We start from the raw sequence: 21,113 nt of genomic DNA on the forward strand, positions 1-21,113 counted from the left end.
CTATTAGTTTGTTGTTAATAACAAATAGTATTATTTCTTATTCAAATGACAAAAATTCTTTACATTTGCTTTGTAGTATTGATTGTGTGAGCACACACTGATCATCCACCCTGAAGTTAGCAAAGCATGCCTAAGGGTGATCAAATGGAATCTTATCAAATTACATAAACGTATGAAAGTCATATCACTACATCAGCTGACAACATGACAGGTCACATCTTCATCTCATTTGAATTTCAATTCAAGTTAGGAAAAATCTCTATTTTTATACACTGAATTATTACTGAAAAACTTTTTAGTTTCCTAAACTTCAATTATTTGAAAAACTAATATCTATTGTATGTTGACCTACAGGTAACTACTGCTCAATTCAGTGAAGAAAGTGATGAAGAACTTGATGACATTAAAGAAGAACAAAAAGAAGATGCTGAAAATACTGAAGACGAAGAACAAGAAGATGTTGAAGAAGAAGATGCTGAAGAAGAAGAACAAAAAGTACAAGAACAAACTTTCAAATCAAACATGGTGACAATAGTGAAGCTATTACAGCACATCAAACTCAGGAATGAGCATATTAATGGCTTGAAGAAAATCCCATTTTGGGCATTGTTTGATGCAATATCGAAAAACAAGATGAATTGTAAACAATGCAGAAAATATGATGACATTGCATTGAAAATAATTCAAATATACCAGCCAGGCAGCAGTGGTTCTTTCCAATTAGGACCAGAAACTGTAAATCTAACAACAGAAGACATTAAGTCCATCTTCGATATATCTTGTGGAGATGAGCCGATACATCTTGGTTATGGAAATAAAAGCAGATCATCATTTCTGACAAGAAGATGCATACAAACTGAAAGGCTATCGAGCACAACCATCACCAACTTGTTGCAAAAAGCATTGAAAGGCAAGAAGAAAGAAGACAATGAAGATGCGATAAGGATGCTGTGTATGTATACTTGTTTGAAGCTTTTTTTCTCTACATCAGGAACAACAGTTGAATGGGTATTTCTTAATTACATGGAAGACAAAAACTCAATAAGAAAATACAATTGGGCAGAAGCAATAAGGAACACACTGATGTCTTCAATTGAAAAATACCACAAAAATCTAGCAAAAGTCACAGGATGTGTTATGGCTCTCTTAGGAAGTACATCTTTACTCTATTCTATTAGTTTGTTGTTAATAACAGATAATATTACTTCTTATTCAAATGACAAAAATTCTTTACATTTGCTTTGTAGTATTGGTTGTGTGAGCAAACACTGATCATCCACCTTGAAGTTAGTAAAGCATGTCCAAGGGTAATCAAGTGGAATCTTGCCAAATTGCATAAACATATGAAAGTCATATCACTACATTAGCTGACAACAAGACAGGTCATATCCTCATCTCATTTTAATTTCAATTCAAATGGGAAAAAATCCCTATTTTTATACACTAAATTATTATTGAGAAACTTTTTAGTTTCCTAAACTTCAATTATTTCAAAAACTAATATCTATTGTATGTTGACCTACAAGTAACTAGTGCTTAATTGAATGAGGAAAGTGATGAAGAACTTGATGACACTGAAGAAGAAGAAAAAGAAGATGCTGAAAATGCTGAAGATGAAGAACAAGAAGATGCTGAAGAAGAAGAACAAGAAGTACAAGAACAAGATGCTGAAAATACTAAAGAATAAGAAGAAGATTCTGAAGAAGACGAAGAAGAAGAAGAAGATGGTCAATATGCTGAAGAGTGCCACCAAGAACAAAAGCCAGCAAATGAAGACTTTAATGACTTCTGCAACATTATACTCAATGATGTACCTAAGGGACAAGAACAAATTCATCAACAAACACTTGAGAAACTTCAAACTGAGAACAACAATTTGCAACTAGACAACACAATGAAGACCATCTACATAAATAAACTTGAAGATGATAACAGGCTACTCACAGCACAAATACAACAATTGAAAGATGAAAATTCTCGATTGCATAACCAATTAGTTGAAAAAGAGGTCCATGAGATAACCCAAGAAGTTTGTGCAGCGAAACATTTTGGGACAGATGCAAAGAATGAAGGTCATACAATAAACGATGAAAATTCTCAAGTACTGCAGAAAGAGGTCCATGAAAATTCTGAAGTGGTGGACAAAGAGCTCCATCAGAAAGACGTCCATGAAAATTCTGAAGTTGTGGACAAAGAACTCCATCAGAAAGAAGTCCATGAGATAACGCAACAACCTTTTGTAACAAAACATTGTGAGACAAATACAAATGTGAAAGATTGCCAAAATTCTTAGTTGCAGAATTAGTTACTGGAGGAAGAAGTCTATGACTTAACCTAACAAGTTTGTGCAATAAAAACCGATGATCTGACAGAATCAAGACAAACAAATCTACAGAATTCCATGATTAAAAATATCAAAGCTAAAGCAAGGAAGACTACTGAGGTGTCAGATTATGAGAATAGAGGCAAGAAAGTTAAAGTTGAGAAAGAGAAGGAACACAAAGATGAGACAATTTCAAACAAGTATGCTGTGGCTCAATTGCTACCTCCTGAAGATAAATATAAACTACAAATTCTTTAGAAAGAAAAGCAAATAGAATCAAGGTATAATCTTATATAAATCTTTCAATTTTTCATGTAGTACAAATATATGAAAGGAAACTAAGAAATAGCTCTGTTTTCTAAAAATATTCTGACTTAATTATTAACACATTTTTTATTGTTTTATAGTGCTTGTATATGGTTTGGCGCAAGATATGAAAATTGTGTGTTTATTAATGATATCAAGAACTTGGTAAAAGGGACAGACATATCCAGCTGTGTACGTATAATATTTGTAATATTTTAACACTGAAAAACTTCTCATTAATTTGTTAACATCACTTTTGTGTTTCAATTTGATAGACAATTGATGCATATGCTGAGATTCTTCAAAGAGAACCACAAGCACAAAATTCTGGTGATGGAGCAGAGCACAATGGCAAGTCCTTTATACTGTCAAGTCTATATTGGGTAAAGAATCAATGTGCATGTGTCAATTCTATACTTTATCTTCCATTCAATTTTGGTTTCAAAATAGATTTTTTGTGTTTGTTATCATTCTTGTGAATGTTCTCAAATTTTGATTTTGGTATCATTGCTGGGAATATACTCAGATTTCAAAACAATTTGAGTGACAAATCGTAGTTAATCATGCTTTGTTACTTTTCATCGACGTATAAATATTGAGTTCGTACCATTACTGTGAATATTCACATATTTTTTGTAAAAAACAGCCAATGTTAAAGAAGAAAACTTCAGAACAAAGGAAAAAGATTTTGAAAAATACTTTGCAAGAATCCCTCCCATGTCGATACATCCATGTCCTCATCCACAATTCCAATCATTGGACATTACTTGTTATCGACAAACACTTGGGGACTTGGAAACATTTTAACTCTTTGAGACCAAGAAAAGGAAAGGACAAGCACTACAATGTTGTAAATCAACTGGTAAGAACAATTTCAGATTAGCATTACAATAATCAGATATAAATTATTACATACTTTATGTTGATGTTTTTTATAGCAAAAAATCATCCATCAATACATGAAGGATACACCTTGTTAAGCAGAAAAAGCCTGGAATCCTAATGTCAAGATTGAATCAGTCAAAAACAGCCCTCAACAAGAAGCAATGACGTATGTTAATTTATTCTAACTAACAATGAAATCTGAGTATATTCTAATTGTGTCAAAAATGATTTCTATTGGAATAACTGTGGAATTATTGTTTGCTACATCATAAGACAATGCATGAGGCATTAACCAATTCCAAACACATTACCACCAGGCATATCCACAAGACTCAGAGCAGACATGGTACATGATTTCCTCAGTGATCCACAAAGATCAATCAAAGTCAAGTAGAGTCAAGATTACAACCTTCAATGAAATCTTTTTTGATGTGTAACTCAATGAACTCTTTTTTGTAACACTCTGATACAATGACTAATGTTTTTGTTAATAGTTCCAAGCATATTACCTAACAAACATATTACAATTTCTATGATGTGTAATGGAATATTTTGTCACACTCTCAAAGGTATATGCACCCGAGCTTTGTTGATGTTTTTGTCCATATTCTAAGTTTCTATTATCCTGTTCCTCACACTACTATATGGCAAAAGCGAAAATAGTATTACATGTGAAAATAGTGGACACAAGACTTTACTGCATCACAATCAATGCTTTGTTGATGTTTTTGTTTATATTTTCAGTTTTTATGCAGTGTTTTGTTGCCTCACAAAACACTGCGGGTGTGTTTGGTAACGTTTACATTTTCAGTTTATATTTATAAAAATTTTATAAACTGGTTTTTGTTTATTTTTAGAAAACATAAACTGCAAACGCGTTTGGTAATTGACAAAATGTTTAAAAAAAATTTAAAATATAAAAAAAAGTGAGAAATGGCAAGTGGTGGCAAGTGGCGACGGAAGACGGTGGTGGAAAGTGGTGACGGTGGGTGGTGGGTAGCTGGTGGTGGTGGGTGGTGGGTGGTGGCGGGTGGGTAGGTGACGGTGGCAGGTGGTAGCGAGTGGGTGGTGGTGGTGACGGGCGGGTGGATGGATAACGGTGGCGGGTGGTGGGTGGTAGCGAGTGGGTGGTGGTGGTGGCGGGTGGCAGGTGGTGGCAGGTGGTAGTGGGTGGTTGGTGGTGATGGGGGGTAGGTGGCGAGTGGTGGTGGTGGCGGTAGGGGATGGCGGGTGGTGGCGGGTAGGTGGTGGTGGTAGGTGGGTGGGTGACGGTGGCGGGTGGTAGGTGGTAGCGAGTGGGTGGTGGTGGTAGTGGGTGGTGGGTGGCGGGTGGGTGGTGGGTGATGGTGGCGGTGGCGGTGACGGGTGGGTGGCAGGTGGCTGGTGGTGGTGGGTGGCTAGTGGTGGCAGGTGGTGGATGGTAGTGGCAGGTGGGTGGCGGTGGCGGTGGCGGTGGCGGTGGCAGTGGCGGTGGCGGTGGCGGTGGGCAGTGGATGGTAGTGGCGGGTGGATGGCAGGTGGGTGGTGGTGGCGGCAGCGAGGGGTGGGTGGTGGTGGCGAGTGGGTGGCAGGTGGGTGGTAGGTGGTAGGTGGTGGTGGTGGGTGGTGAGTGGTGGTGGTAGGAGGTGGTGGGGGTGGGTAGTGGGTGGTGGTGGTGGAAGACGATGGTGGAAAATGGTGGCGGGTGGTAGTTAGTGTTGGGTGGTAAAAAAAAAAAAAAACTCAAAACTCAAAATGGAAACACATTTTTTGTGTTTTCATTTTTTGGCCAAATTTATAAACTGAGACCACTAATTTATAATTCAAAAATTTTACCAAACAAGTTTTTATTTGAGTTTTTAAAATTTTTGTAAATATAAATAGAAAACTGAAAACGTAAGTGTTACCAAACAGCACCTGCATAAAACTAAAATTAAGAATATTTTTAAACTTATTGTTGTTTCAATCACTTATTTTCAAACTTAGAAACTTTAAAATTGAGAATATTTTCAATTTTATACAGATCACTCAATTTTCAAACAACAATATTATCACAACAATTTATTTGCTGCCTCACAATATTATGACAATTTGAAAAACTAAAATTCGAAACAAAGAATATTTTCACTTACAGTCCACTGCTACTTTAATCAAAACATAAAGCATTGACCACATTTATTTAGAATATTAATTCACATTCATTCAATTGATCACATTTATAACTAGTTCCAATTTATAACAAAAGCCTCACACTATTATCACAAAATCAACTATTTTGAACTAAAAACTTAAACTGAGAATATGTTCACTTTTTATACAGTATTCACATAATCTGCAAGACAAACATTCAATAGTCAAGTTTATTTTCGAAAAGCTAACCAAACAATATTATCACAACATTTATTTGCTGCCTCACAATATTATGACAATTTGAAAAAATAAAATTTGAAACAAAGAATATTTTCACTTACAGTCCACCATTACTTTAATCAAAACATAAAGCATTGATCACATCTATTTAGAATATTAATTCACATTCATTCAATTCATCACATTTATAAACTAGTTCCAATTGATAACAAGAGCCTCACACTATTATCACAAAATCAGTTATTTTGAACTAAAAACTTAAACGGAGAATATGTTCACTTTTTATATAGTATTCACATAATCTGCAAAACAAACATTCAACGGTCAAGTTTATTTCCGAAAGCCAACCAAACAATATTATCACAAACAATTTTAAAAATTAAAATCTGAAACTAAGAATATTTTCGCTTTCAATTCAATGTCACTTTATTCAAAAACATAGAAGATTATTACTCAGTGCTCAACAGCACAAACTGCAACTTCATGAAATTTATGAATACGAAATTTTTACAATCACAAAGCAACTACAAAAAATCACAAAGCCTCCTTACACGATTTCTTATTGTGATTGTTAACCTTCCCACATCTACTACAAGTAATTTGTCTCACTTTCTCACCATTTGAACGAATCCTTTTCTTATTTGGCCTTCCTGGTTGCTTCTTAGACAAAGGAGGAAGAACAACTTCACTATCACCATCAACATTACAATCTGGTTTCCAAATTGAAGGAACAGGATATATGGAAAAAGAGTAGGACTCTCGATAACTTTGAACATAGAAGTATTGATCAACAAATAAACTCAAATCATGTCCACTCTTTTGTATAACACCAATTGCATGTGCACATGGAAACCCTTTCAACTACCACTCGCCACAAGAACATATTCGTCTACTAATGTCAACTGAAACAGATGGATGTGAATGCACCTCATAGACATCATTTCCAGATGAACTAACAATCCATGGCCTCGAAGTATTAAAACCATCATGAAACTTGGACTCCATTTTAGGGCAAATCAAACCATTCCATTTATTAACAAGTACCCTCCTCTTAGCAATTTTCCTTATCAACTTAATTCTTACACTATCAATCAACTTTGTAATAGGCAACTGGCGTTCCTCTCGTATCCACGAATTGAAAGATTTAGCTGCATTTGACCACATCTCTCCAAAGCGTTGCCCTCGAAAATATGCATTACTCCAATGATCATATGATATGTCATCTAAAAACTTTTCAACCCTTGACCCACCTTCAGTCTTTAACTCAACCAAACATTGATGAAATGTTTCTTCAGTTGGAGCATATGCACATTTCCCAAACAAAGTGATCAGCTTTTCTTTCAATCCATGAAACATACCACGCAAATGATGCCTCAAGTTCATCTTCAAATGATACAAACAATAAGCATGGAAAGCCATTGGGAAAACCTTTGGCAACACTTCAATTAATCCAAGGTTACGATTTGACACAAATATAATATTTCGTTCTGGTGAAACAATTCTACTCAAATGCTCCAAAAATCAAGATAATTGACACAATTATCTTGATTCTCTGAGCCAACAACTGCAAAACAAACAGGAAAGAACCCTGCATGTACAAAACAGAAAAAATAAAAATATTATATTATTCTTAGAAAATGGTAACACTCCAACATTCAAAATATCAAACACTAAAATGAATAACTGAAAAAATAAAAAATGCATATACAACAATAATATTATATAAAATTTAAAACATTCAATCATATTTCTAAACTGAGAACTTTCTCAATTTCAGAACAGAGAAAACAAATTTCTTATGTACCTTGATTTCCATCTTTTCTTGTAGTAGCAAGTAAATTTCATCTAAATCTTCCCTTCAAAAATGTGCCATCAAGGAATAAGAGAGGTCAACAATAATCAAATCTACTAATGGAACCATGAAAAGAAACAAATAATCTCTTAAACCGTTTAGTATCGTCGTCACACTCAAACTCAATGTAAGTCCCTGGATTGCAACTCTTTGCAACATCCACATACCATCTTAACTGGTCAAATGACATTCAGTAGTCTCCAAAAATCTCACCTTTTGCTTTCTCTACCTCCAACCAAGCTTGACGATAGCTAACTCTCAGCCCATACCCTAACTTAAAATCCCGAACAGCATGAACTGGACGTGTCAATGGATTATCACGAACACCTTCAACAATCAAATCAGCAACTAAATCAGAACTCATACGAGAATGAGTCATCGTACGTACTTCAGCACCACATGTGTGGACATTGTTCAACTTCCTTATATAAAAGAACCTATTAGCATTCTCCACTCTACCATGAACATTCCATATACAACCTTTTGTCTCTCTAAACAAACATTGTGCAGTAACACGAACTTTATCATTCTTAACAAATATGAACTCAAATCCACACTCAATAGAAAACTTCGACAATGCATTACGAAATTCAACAATTCTACCTTCAAATTTCTGTCCTACATGTGTAATACTAACTGCCCAACCAACAGACAACAGTACTTTTCCCTTGTGTCGACAAAATGATGATAATATATCAACCTCTTCTTCAACCTCCAACCTCGAATTCCTTTTGAAGGATGTAGATGCTCTGTTTGACAAGTTCACAGACTTACTGTTGTCATGAGACAATGCAATATCACAAACTTCAAGATCCAACATTGACTCTCTTTCTCCATAATCTAATCTGTTGTTGAGATAACGACAATCAATGGTTGAGTCTTTTACTCGCACAATAACATCAATACACTTTAAATCAAAATGCACAACTAATGCCAACAACAAATCTAACTCCTCATTGTTGTCTAACGTGCAATTAGGATGTCCAGGCAATGAGTAAGATAGACAAATATTATCAGATTGCAAATTATCTCATTTCAAACATAGCTTCTCAACCAACTAATCATATGTCACATTTTGATCAATCTTAATTGCAAATGTGCAACCATTATACTTGCACAACAAAAAAAAAGGCGCACTTGTACAACCTTCACTCATCTTTCAATCCAAACAAGAAAAAAAGATCGCATCAATTCAAACCAGAAAAATACTAGGAACTTTCTCAGTTTTCACAAATACTTCATAACAATAAACATCAGAACAAAAAACTTCATAACAATACAAATACTTCACAAATCACATTTTCAATTCATAAAATAAATAACCAAATCGAGAAATCATCCAGAAAATCACGTCTTCAATTCGTAAAAACAAAATTATTCAATATATTCTCATAAATAAATTCAATCAAAACTAAAGAAAATTCTAAAAAAACATAATATACAAAATCGAAACAATACATACCTATAAACCAGATCGAAGATCAAATATCCAGCAAATCAATTCTTCAATTTATAAATCGAAATCGCACATAACAAACTCCAGCAGATTTCAACTCAAAATGCGAACCAAAGCAAAGCAAAATCGATCTGGATATTGCTATCGATCCTTTCCTATTCGAATCAAAATCGAGAAATCAATTACGTATAATAGCGAACCAAAGCAATAAATCCTTCAAGATCGATCACGATTCGAATCTTCAACTGCTTCCATAACTGATCTGTTAACTGATTCTTTTTTTCTTTCTAATAAATAACGTGAATGGAATTTTATATACAGTTGTTTATGTTAAAGGGCAAAAACGTCTTTTTACCTCTAAATGGGACTTATTGGTTCAAAAACTTTTTGATAGGACCTAAGCTACCACCAAATATATAGATAGGACTTTTAGGTAATTATCTCAAAAATAAAAAGATAAAATATCACATTAAAATTATAATCATTTTATTTTATTCTTATAAAAGTGAAAAAAGTAAAAAAATCTATCACAAACGACTTTTTTTAGCATCAGGGTAAAATAATTAAAAATCCAAAAAACCGATTCACATCCTAAACGAAACCATTATATGATTAATATGAATGTGGAAAAATTAATAAAATATATTTATATAACATTGTGTAAATTTCAAATAAATTTCCTGAGATTTGTTTAAAATATGAATTGTCTCCTGTGGCTTGGAAAATTACAAATATCTTCCTGTAAAATTTTTTTATTTAACAGAATTAATTGAAAAAGTAAAATTTCTAACTGTTCAGCTATACAATAATAAAATTATTTGAATTATTAATTGAAATAAAATTTTAAAATTATAAAAAATTGTTAATTAACTTGACCATTTATTAATAAAAGAACATATTTGTTATGAAATTAGAAACCTTAGGAGACATAATGTAATTTCTAGAATTATAGGGGATAATTTGTAATTTAAATAAATCTCAGGAGGTGTGTTTGTAATTATTCTATAAAATAATATAAATAGTTAGATTTCTTATGTAAATTATGAAAATAAAAATATATTAAAATCTATAGTTTAAGTTTTATAATTTTATGTATCATAATTTATGTATTATTTTTTAATTTATCACAATTTCAGTTATGTAACTTTCAATTTTCTTACTAGAGTTGTAAATTTGGACAAGTTGAACTCAAGAAACTTGAGTCAAACTTGTAAATTTTTTAAGATTTGGCAACATAATTTTTAATTTGGCGAGAACCTATATAAAATTTGAATAAATTTGAGTGGACTTGGGTAGAGACACCAAATAACCCAAGCAATTGAAACAAAATTGTGTATATAAATATATAAAATTATTTGCTAATTAATTTTTTAATAATATATAAGATTAATTAAAAATTTAATATTAATGAATAAAAACAAATATACCTTCTACAAAGAGATCATCAAATAAGCTGATATTAAAAGAAAGTACATTTCATAATGGCATAAATAATTTAAATATGATTTTTTTTTTGAAAATTACAATAAATATTTAAATATAATAAAATTAAATTGCTTACAAAATAAAAGTATCTGGATTAAAAAAAAGATAAGAAGAAAATTTAGAATGATATTCTAATTTGATCTGAAAATAATTCTAGATGACCAATAAATTATCATCTATAACCCTCATTTTTTTAAAATAAAAAATATATATATTTCACGAACCATTACTTTTAATAGAATCCATTATATTTGGAAATTGTTAAAAAAGTCATTCACTTTCTTAATGTTTTTGTCTTTTGCTTAAAAAAAAAATATTTGTATTAAAAAAAATTATTGTTTAAGCCTTCGTTTGGGATATGGGTTGATTTTTTTAACTTTTTGACTATTTTGTCTACGGCTAAAAAGCCTCGTTTAAGATGAACTTTTTGGCTTTTTTAACTTTTATGAGAGAAAAAATGAAATGATTATGATTTGAATATGACATTTTGTCTTATTGACTTTTTAGTCTATTTTGTTTTTTTGTGACTATTTTAGCCCAAAAAGTTTATGCCAAACATAGCCTAAGTCCTTGTAATTTAGAATGATATAAAAACATTTATAAAATTTTAAATCAAAAATGACAAAAATTAAAAATATAAACTTTTAATAGTGATTAATAATTTAAATACGTGTATTTAATAATATATTATGTTTAGACCAATAATATTATGACACATCATTATGACGCATGTGAATATTAATCACATTCTAATTATAGTAACATAATTTAAAAAAAAAATTAATTTTATAATTTTATTTTATAATTTAATAAAAGATGCATAAATTAAGGAATTAATATTAATCTTATTTTGGTAACATAATTTAAGGAATAATCTAAATTTAAAATTTTATTTTAAGAATATAAAATTATTTATAGACCAATTATATTGTGACACATATTAATAAAAATTAAACAAAATCAAAAAAAAAAAAGTAAAAAAAATAATTGCAACTTTCAATTTTAATAAGATGACAATATTTTGCAATTATAATAGTATATAGATTTTGTATGAGATTTTAAAACTCTCATAATATCTCTTCCTAAAAGCATTCTTTTGTAAAATATATAAATATATAAATAATCTTAACGTCACTCTTATTGCTCCTTAATACACAAATTATGAACTAATTATGATAATTTTAAATTTGTATTTAAAATTTATAAAATCATGGGATAGATTATTATAATTTTAAATTTATATTGTGTCAATTTTAAATTTAAATTAATAGATTGCTTTACATATTTAGTGACCCTCAAATTTGAATTTAGAAATGAATTAATATACTTTCTATTCTTTTTTTTTCTTTAGATTTGATATACTCTTCATTTGAAAGTCATAAAAGGGATATTATTATTTTTTTTAAAAATAAAAAATTATGAAATTTAGATTGGAAATTTAGAGCTCTTAGAGGCATTGTAGGTTAAAAACTCCATTTTCCTTGTATAATATATACGTTAAATGGTAAAACTTAACCTAATAAGCTTGAGGTTATGGGTTTAAGTTTCAGGACAATAACTTTGTATATTATGTTAAAAGTTAAGTGTGTATCTAATTTTTTTCTTTCCCAAACGTATATTAATGTATATTATTTGAGCTTTTTTTTAATTTTATTTTTATGATATGATTATATCTAGGAAAATTACATAAAAAATTGAATGAAATAGAATAATTAAAAAAATTTACCCCCTTCGACTATTGGTGCGTATTACTTTACGCCGTTACCCTTAACAAAAAATTGTAGTGACAATTAAACCCCTCATCTATTTTATTTTTATTTTTAATTTGGACTTTTATAACTAAAATATCCTTTCATCAATCGGATAAATTATACTTTACCCCTTGAAATATCACTTTACCTCCTTTAACTATTATCTAAAATTACTTCCAATTTAGGCTTTCTTATTTTTTTTGTTATTTTATTACTAAAATTTAATATAATCATCATATGCACAGCACTTGACAATTTTTCGTCAAAATATCTAACATATGACTAACAAAATGACTAAATGTTCAAATTCAAATAATTTGAGCGGGTAATTGTTGAGTTTAAAATATAAGAAGGTAAAGTGTAAATGGTCAATAGTTTGAGGAGATTTAATAGAATTTTCCCTATATATTTTATATACAAATAGTACAACACAAAACCTTATCCTTTTTTTTTCTCACTCACAAAATACAAAGACATTGCAACGTCACATCAGTTTCTCGAATCTCATATCTTTCATCTCCATCTCTCTCACATCATATAAATTATTTAATTTGATGCTGTTAATGACTTTACAATATATATATATATATATATTCTTGATAGAGCCTAATTTATTAATTAACCTAACTTTAAAAAAAAAAGGAGGGGGGGGGGCAAATTCGGGCAATTCAAGCTTAACTTGAATTGGGCTTCGACAAATATTATCAAGTTGCAAATTGTGCTTGGGTAAATTTGGACAACTCTTAGCACAACTTGAACTGAGTCTGGACAATCTCTCAACCCACTTGAGTCGCACTCCTAAACAAAGGTGAAAACCTATATTTTAATTATAAAAACATGGTAGAAGTCATTATTTTACCCTTTACAATGTTTGCCATATTCCCTCATTCTTCTCCCTATCCCATATTCTCTGGCCATTGGTTACTTTTGCCTGTCATTCACAACCACTACTAGCCCTATTGCCACCATTTCTAACATCCTAACCTCACTTTCACCATTCTCACATTCCTTAACCCCATCCTTCAACTTCATCTTCCCAACTCTCACTTTCTGCCTCACTGCCATCATCATTAACTCCGGCCCCTTTTGCTTCTTCTTCTATTTTATGTAACCTACTCTCAACCACTTCCAGGCCTAGCCTTGAGATTTCTAGGGCTCAAAACTGATAATCAATTAATAAATTTCTAGGGCCCTTCACATTTGTTTTTTTCATTGAATGAAAAAAAAATAAAAATAAAGATTTTGAAAGTAAAGGACAAAAGATTTGTGTCAAAATCACAAAAAATACTTAGTATTACATTACAATAACTAATAAGTATTGCTTGATCTTCGCTCTTCTTGCATTTTTAGAAGCAAATAAATCAATAATATTTGCATAATCTAGTTTTTTTTGCTAAATCATTTTCAATGGATGACAATGCTAATTATTTTAAATAGGTCTTTCAATTTTTTAATGGATCAATTTATTTTAAGTTAATTTGGTTCTTCCTTAATTTTTTTTTGGATTTAAAATATATTTAATATATTACACCAAACTATAATAGGAGATGCCCTTTTTTGAGTCTATTTTTAATAGATAACAATGCTAATTTTTTTGAATTGACTTTTTAATTTTTTAATGGGTCAATTTATTTTAAATTAGTTTGGGCCTTCTTTAATTTTTTTTAGACTTAAGATATACCTAATGAAAAATGCTTGGGAGCACTAATTAGTGCTCCCACTAATTAGGTGGCAGTGGGTCCCGCCATTAATGATGTGATGTTTTGGTCTTGGAGTTGTATTTTTTTTTTTTTTTTTTTACTTTTTTAATGCATTAGTGCTATTAGTGGTGATATTTTTAGTGGGATGAATCATTGTTGATACCTAATATATTACACTAAACTATAATAGGAGGGGCTCCTTTTTTGATTTTATTTTGAGAGGCCCTAGGCCATGGTCTTGTGGGTCTATGCCCAGGGTCGGCCCTGACCACCTTTTCACCTCAATTCTTACTCATCACAACACCACGCACTTTAACAATCCCTACAACACTTAGGCTTCATTGTGACCAAATCATGACATTATAGTGACTAAATCACGACACCCAAGGATTATTGCGACCACCATGACACCTTAGTGACCATTACAACACCCAACAACCACCGCAATTAGGTCTCTATCTCTTTTTATTTAAGGATTTTCAAGACTTGAGATCTAATCCATATTTGAAAGGTTTTGTGTGAGAGAGCTTTAAGTGTAGCAAAAGGAGATGGAGAAGGGTTGGGTACGGATGCTAAAACAGAAACTATAGATAGACAGAGGAGGTTGATGAATGATGGTGTAGGAGTCGGCTAAGAGGTTGGTGAGGGCAATGCAATGTAGGGAAAAATTGCAAAACCTAAATGCATATATATATATATATACATATGTAAAAGAGAGAGTGAAAAAGATGATGAAAATGAAAGAATGAGGCAAGATGTTGTTAATGGAATGAGACGAGGTAAATGAAGGATTACAAAGTAGTAAGGGGTATGGAGTGGGGTTACTGGGATGCCGGGGGTTGCTAGGACGTTAGGGTAGACCAAAAAATGAGAGAATGGTGGTGATTGATGAAGGTAGGAAAGGAGTGTCACCGCCATTGCTGGGAAAATGGCTGAAAAATATGGAGGGTGGAGGAGAAACATAAGGGCAAAATTGCAATTTTATTATATTTTTAAGATTAATTTTTAAGTTCCATTTATACTACAATTATTTTTTATTCTTCTATACCTTTGCAATTGTTTTGACTTGTTTTCGTTTGTACAATTTTTTCTTATATCTATGGCCCTTAAATTTTAAAAAATTATTCCATTTATTTTAAAATGTAGGATAAATCACATTTAACTCCCTTGAGGGTTTGCATAATTGTAGAGACCTCCTTTGTGGTTTCAATAATTACATTGACCTCTTTTACTTTTGAAATTATTATCAAGATTCCCCTTCTATCATTTATCCGTACAATGCAATGACATCGGCAACCTTATCTATTAAAAAGACAAAATTGCCCTCAATCATTCATTTCTAGCAATACAAATATGATCTCCTTTGAGGTTTTATATCATTGCAAAGTCCGCCCTTATCGATTATTCTTATAGGTGCAACTATATGGAATCTTAGCCCATATCATCTTATTCTTCTCACTTAATTGACACTCAAATTATTGTGTCTCTCTTATTCTATCCATTTTTCTGTCTTTTTTCCTCTCTTTTTTTCTTCATCATCTTTCTTTAATTTTTCTTTTCTCATTTCTCACATTTTTTTCTTTAAGCAAGATCCGCTTTCTCTCTTTAAAAAATATTAATATTCACCACATATCTATCTCTCTTAATTTAATTTACATTGTCTCTCTTTTTCATTTTTTCATTCTTCTTTCTATTTCTTCACTTTATTATTTTATTCATGGTTGTCGTTGCAACCAAGAATGGCGTCACATACTTTTTATCTATTGCTCTACCCTCTTCTCCTTCCTTACTTTTCTTTATCATTCTTTTCTCCATCATTGTTAAGCCAAATATCATTTTGTCTTTTTCACAATCCTATATTATTTTCAATTTTTTAATTTTTATATTTGAATCCTTAAATTTTCAATCGATATGTAATAAAAAAAATATTTATGGATGTTGAATTTTGAACACACAACCAAATTAGATATCCTCACCAAGATCCTAGGAACTAAACTGTAAAGCGTGTGCAAAAATAGGAAAGCCCAACACCTGCACACAGAAAGAAACAAGACCAATGGCTCGTCTACTCGGGGGCACTCTGACGATCAAGTCAGTCAAACAATCTCACAAAGATCTCGGCTTAAATAAACAAACAATTCTCAATTAAAGCGTACCTTAGACCCATGGATTTGTCTACCTTTTATAATTATCAGCGCCCTCATCCCCTAGAAGTCTTACTTCATAGACTCTTATCTCTTTCAAGGATAACAGTTATCTTGGACACCTCCTACTTGGATCAGGATTAACTCTCTCAAAAGCTCTACCCTTACCTAAATAGAAGTCTGTCATCATTTAGGACTCTTGTCTCCTATCCGAATATCTCGAATTCAAGTGCGGAAACATCACAGTACTTAGATTAGGATTAACTCTCTCAAGAGCTCTGCCCTTATCCAAATAGAAAGTCTGTCATCATTTAGGACTCTTATCCTCTATCCAAATATCTCAGATTCAAGTATGGAAACACCACACCTCGGCAAACTAGGATCATCCACATAGAACATCGGCTAACAACCTTAGCCATGTGGACAATTCAAAATTATGTCCCCACAATATCGATTAAAATTCTCCAAGTTACGAAGTTTTAGAATAAAAAAATAAAAGTGAAAAAATATAATCTTGTTACAACAAATTAAAATTAGTTGATAGGGAATGAAGATTAAAAAAATATTTGAGAGCATTAAACTATTCAAACAATTTGTCATTTATTATATCTAAAATTGAAATTAAACTTTAGTTGAACCAATCCTTAGTTTTATATATATATATATATCTCATCTTTGGTTTTTTTTTTTCATTTAAACTATTTTTTCTTAAATTAAATCCTAAAAGTAATTCAAAAAAGAAATATTTCTCACCTTCATTAATGGTGAAATTTTTATAGAGTTCAAGAATTTTAGGGAAATTGCAAGTTAAGGAATCACATTTACATTTTAAAAAAGTTTGAGAAATAAAATAATAATTTACCCTTCATATATTTATTATAGCTCAGCTCTTCTGAGTTTTACATAGTGTTTAAAGGATTTTTATGGTCATTTGCATAGCAGAGTTACCATTGTTTGGGCTAAGTTAATGGAATGGATGAATCTTAACAATGTCAGAAAAATTAAGAGAGATTAGTGTAATTTCTAGAACTACAAGAGAAGCTCCTGCTATTATGAAAAACCTTAGGAAAAGTAAGTATAAATTACCTTAAAATGCATGTAAATTGTCTAAATTTTTTAAAATTCTTTTATCACTACTATTTTAAAAGTCTTAAAGAGCACATACTTTTTTCGTATTCTGAAAATATCCTCCCAAACTTATGAAACATCACAAACACTTGCCAAAATTCAAACACCTTCAAATATCATAATATGATTATCTACTCTACTTTAAAAAAAGTGAGCATCCTCTTTTGTCTTCTACCTTTTTTCCCCCAAAATAACCTTCCCGAAATATGTTGGCTACGTTTCTTCAAAAAGGCACAATGGTTAGCAATGGTCCTTACACATAGAGGATTTTGTCAACCATCACTTTACAATTTTCAACCGTTAGACTAATAAGTGCAAATATATACATATATAGCATATTTACAAATAGTTTTTTTTTTTTTTTTTGAAAATTTACAACTGTTACGCATAGAAAAAATATTTGAGATTTTAAAATAATAATTTAACCCACAATGATATGAGATAATAGATGTCAAATTTTGATTTTTATACTCTCAATCGTTTAAGGTTTAACTTTTGTTGTGAATAAATTTATAAATTTAAATTTTGGGTCTTTAGCATTTTTCATATAATAATACATAATTTTAGAGTTGAATTTATCTCAAATTTAAAATTTAGAGGATTTAACGAACCAATGAAGCTCAATTATTCGAAGCTTTCATTTTGTAGGACTCTTAGTGTATCATTCATGAAAAAAATTAGGTTGATCCGATAAGTATAATATTTTCATTTATCATATTTATCTCTGAAAAAATAGATAATAAACATATTTTGAGACTATTCATTTTTCTTAAGACATGATAAAATGAAAACAATGTATGTTATTCATGGAAAAAATTAGATTGATCCGATAATTACAATATTTTCATTTATAGTATTTGTCTTAGAAAAAAGAGACAACAAACATGTGATAACCCAACCCGTACTCTACTTAATTATGCATGTGATTATGTGTTTGATATGAATTTGAAAGTTTGAATATGTGAATTATGTGAATTTGGAATAATATCTGTTGAGCATAGGAATATCTGTTGAAATTATAACTTTGAACTGAAATTGAAAGCCTTAGACGCAATCTGACTTCATATATGTGATTCGCATGATTTATAGAGCTTACGGTGAATTTTTGAAAAATTACAATTCGTAATGATTAAATTGAAATTTTAGAGTTAAGTCATTTATGTGTGGTCCTCTTGTGTTCTTCATTGTTGCTTGAGAGCTCTAGAGAGTGAGTTAGAGAGAAAGGAAGAAGAAAGCTAGGGATTTGAAGAGAATCAAGGGACAAACCTTATATTTGAATTAAGGTATGTTAATTTACTTACAATCTTTGTCTTTAGCTCATCTTTGTCATGGAATCAAGAAAAAATTGTGAACTTGAGCTAAGGTTTTGAGTTTTGTAGTGACTAGAGCTAAATATATGAGATTGAACCCTGACCTCTTAATCTTTGTTTGATTTGAGTTCATTCTTGTGATTGATCCATGAAATAAACCCTAGATGGTTCATACAACCAAGATTTGTTGGAAGATTTACCATGTTTGTATGTATTTTGAACTTGTTTATGAAATTTATGATTATGAAAAAGATGGGACCATGAATCTCAAGTTGAAGCAAGATTGACATGTTTAAAGTAAAATTACACTTGTATTATGTTAGTTTATCATGTTTTTTGGTTGGTTTTGTATGAATTTGGGGTTGGAAATGAGTTTGGGAGATTTCATTTTTGTGCATTTTCGGACTATCAGGTTTTTGCCCAAATCGCTCGTGCAGCCACGGGTTCCGCACGAGCGGAGCATTGAAAATCATGCTTTCTTCTGTTGACCTCCTCGACCTCCTGAACGCATTCCCAACCTTATGTAAACCCTCCAGAGTATGAAATGGTTATTAGAAACCATTGAAAAAGGTTGTGAATTGCTAAAAGAAAAGTGTATATGATGAACGGATTATTTATTAAATATGTGTGTAACATGTTTGGTATAGGTCGTGTGTTGGAGGAAATGCCACAAAATCGATCACACTGTGAGGAATAATATCATACATATATGTTCTTTATTGTGTATCTCGAACCATGAATGGTGATTGGTGCCGACATTGTGGTTTGATTGAAATGAGAAACTTTATTAATATTATATGACATATGCAATGTGGGCTTGAGGCCGTTTTGATAAATGTTGGGCCCGAGGCCGTTTTGAAATATGTGGGGCCTGAGGCCATTTTGATATACAAATGAGCCCGAGGCCGTTTTGATATATATTAGGCCCGAGGCCGTTTTGAAATACGTTAGGCCCGAGGCTGTTTTGATATATGATTGAGCCCGAGGCTGTTTTGTTATATGTTGGGCCCGAGGCCGTTTTGAAATTTGATTAGGCCTAAGGCTGTTCTGTTTATACGATTATGGATATTGTGAAAATCTTTTGATTATCTATTTACACTCTTTTACTGTATTATTACTCATTAAGCTTCGCTCACCCAATATTATGTATGCACATGTAGGTAATTCATAGCATGGAGCACACCCCTAGAGTCAGCTTCATGAGCTATTCTTTTTTAGACCCAATCGAGTCATGCCTCCGAGATGGAGTTTTGTCTTTGATTCACATCATACCTTGGCTTTATTTTGTTTTGCTAATGTGGTCTTGGATTTGTAAACATTATGCACAAATTTCCATTAATATTTATATTTTTTTTGCATGGGCATGTAAATGATGTGATTGTGTTACATTTTGCTCATATTGGCATAGCTCAATGGACTCATTCTTTTGTTGTATACTTCTGTCTTTGGCCCCATTACTATAATTACTCTGTATGTTTGTTTGAAGACGAAGGTAATCAAGTGATTACCGGCCGGTTATGACCCTAGGGACGGGTTTGGGTTATGACAAAATATATTTTGAGACTATACATTTTTTTAGGACACGATCATCAGATCAATCTAATATTTTTCTCTGAAAGATGCATACTATAGAATGAACATTTTGGATTATAGAAGTGGGACCTTTAGTGGGCCGCGTGAACTCAAATTCTCTCAAATTCAAATTTAAATTTGAGATAAACCTAATCTTTTCTTTTCTTTTGATAGTAGATAAACTTAACCTTAATTTTAAAAGTTACAAATTGGTATTTTCTATCGAAACCAAATGGTCATATTCCTATAAATCTATACAAAATTAGATTGAATGGACACATCTATTCATTAAGAGACGTTTCACCTTCTATATAAGACAAATTCTCTATTTCCCAAGTTTCAAGTCTAGGAACAAATGGGACCTCGATTGGATTTTCAGTTAGAAAATTAGAAGGAAAATTGTAAAACACAAGACTTAAAAGGCCCATTCAGAGGCCGAAGTTGCGAAATGACCACTGAAACCATCGAAATTTAGCACGGTCAGCTTGCTCAAACCTAAATAGAATTGTAGGAACAAACGGGACCTCGTTTGGATTTTCAGTTAGAAAATTAGAAAGAAAATTATAAAACACAAGACTTAAAAGGCCCGTTCGGGGGACAAAATTGTGAAATGACCACCGAAATCGCTGAGGGCAACCTGCTCAAGACAAAATAAACTTGTATGAAATCAAAATTGGATTTCCCGTTACAAAATTAAAATCAAAATTGTGAAATTCATACTGAGTTTTTTTTTTTTTTGTTTTTTTGGTCAATCTAATATTGTTTTTCTTTTTCATGTGACAGATTGATAATGGTGGAAAATAGTTCATGTTGCATCAGAAGATTTGATTTTGTGTTTTTGGAAATATTTTG

General features: G+C 31.4%; 1 protein-coding gene across 1 annotated transcript; it reads right to left on the reverse strand.

Moving 5' to 3' along the window:
• Window positions 1-6,397: 6,397 nt before the first annotated feature.
• Window positions 6,398-13,472, reverse strand: LOC114279359 (uncharacterized). Its single transcript, XM_082918138.1, has 5 exons — window positions 13,339-13,472; window positions 7,929-8,560; window positions 7,399-7,451; window positions 6,729-7,246; window positions 6,398-6,629 (listed from the first exon to the last, which is right to left on the reverse strand). The coding sequence occupies exons 1-5, from the start codon at window positions 13,470-13,472 to the stop codon at window positions 6,398-6,400; spliced, it is 1,569 nt and encodes a 522-aa protein (XP_082774264.1).
• Window positions 13,473-21,113: the final 7,641 nt, after the last annotated feature.

The sequence above is a fragment of the Camellia sinensis genome, chromosome 3 (genome assembly GCF_055761805.1).
Source record: "Camellia sinensis isolate YWXY chromosome 3, ASM5576180v1, whole genome shotgun sequence".
NCBI lineage: Eukaryota > Viridiplantae > Streptophyta > Magnoliopsida > Ericales > Theaceae > Camellia > Camellia sinensis.

Excerpts from the sequence above, each read along its gene's own strand:
- LOC114279359 (XM_082918138.1), bottom strand. The coding sequence starts at position 13,472 with ATGGCAGTGAGGCAGAAAGTGAGAGTTGGGAAGATGAAGTTGAAGGAT. Across the intron at positions 8,561-13,338 it reads GTAGTGGTTGTGAATGACAG|ATTAGATTATGGAGAAAGAG; the intron begins GCAAAAGTAACC and ends TCTCAACAACAG. Across the intron at positions 7,452-7,928 it reads GGAGGTAGAGAAAGCAAAAG|GGTTCTTTCCTGTTTGTTTT; the intron begins GTGAGATTTTTG and ends TTGTACATGCAG.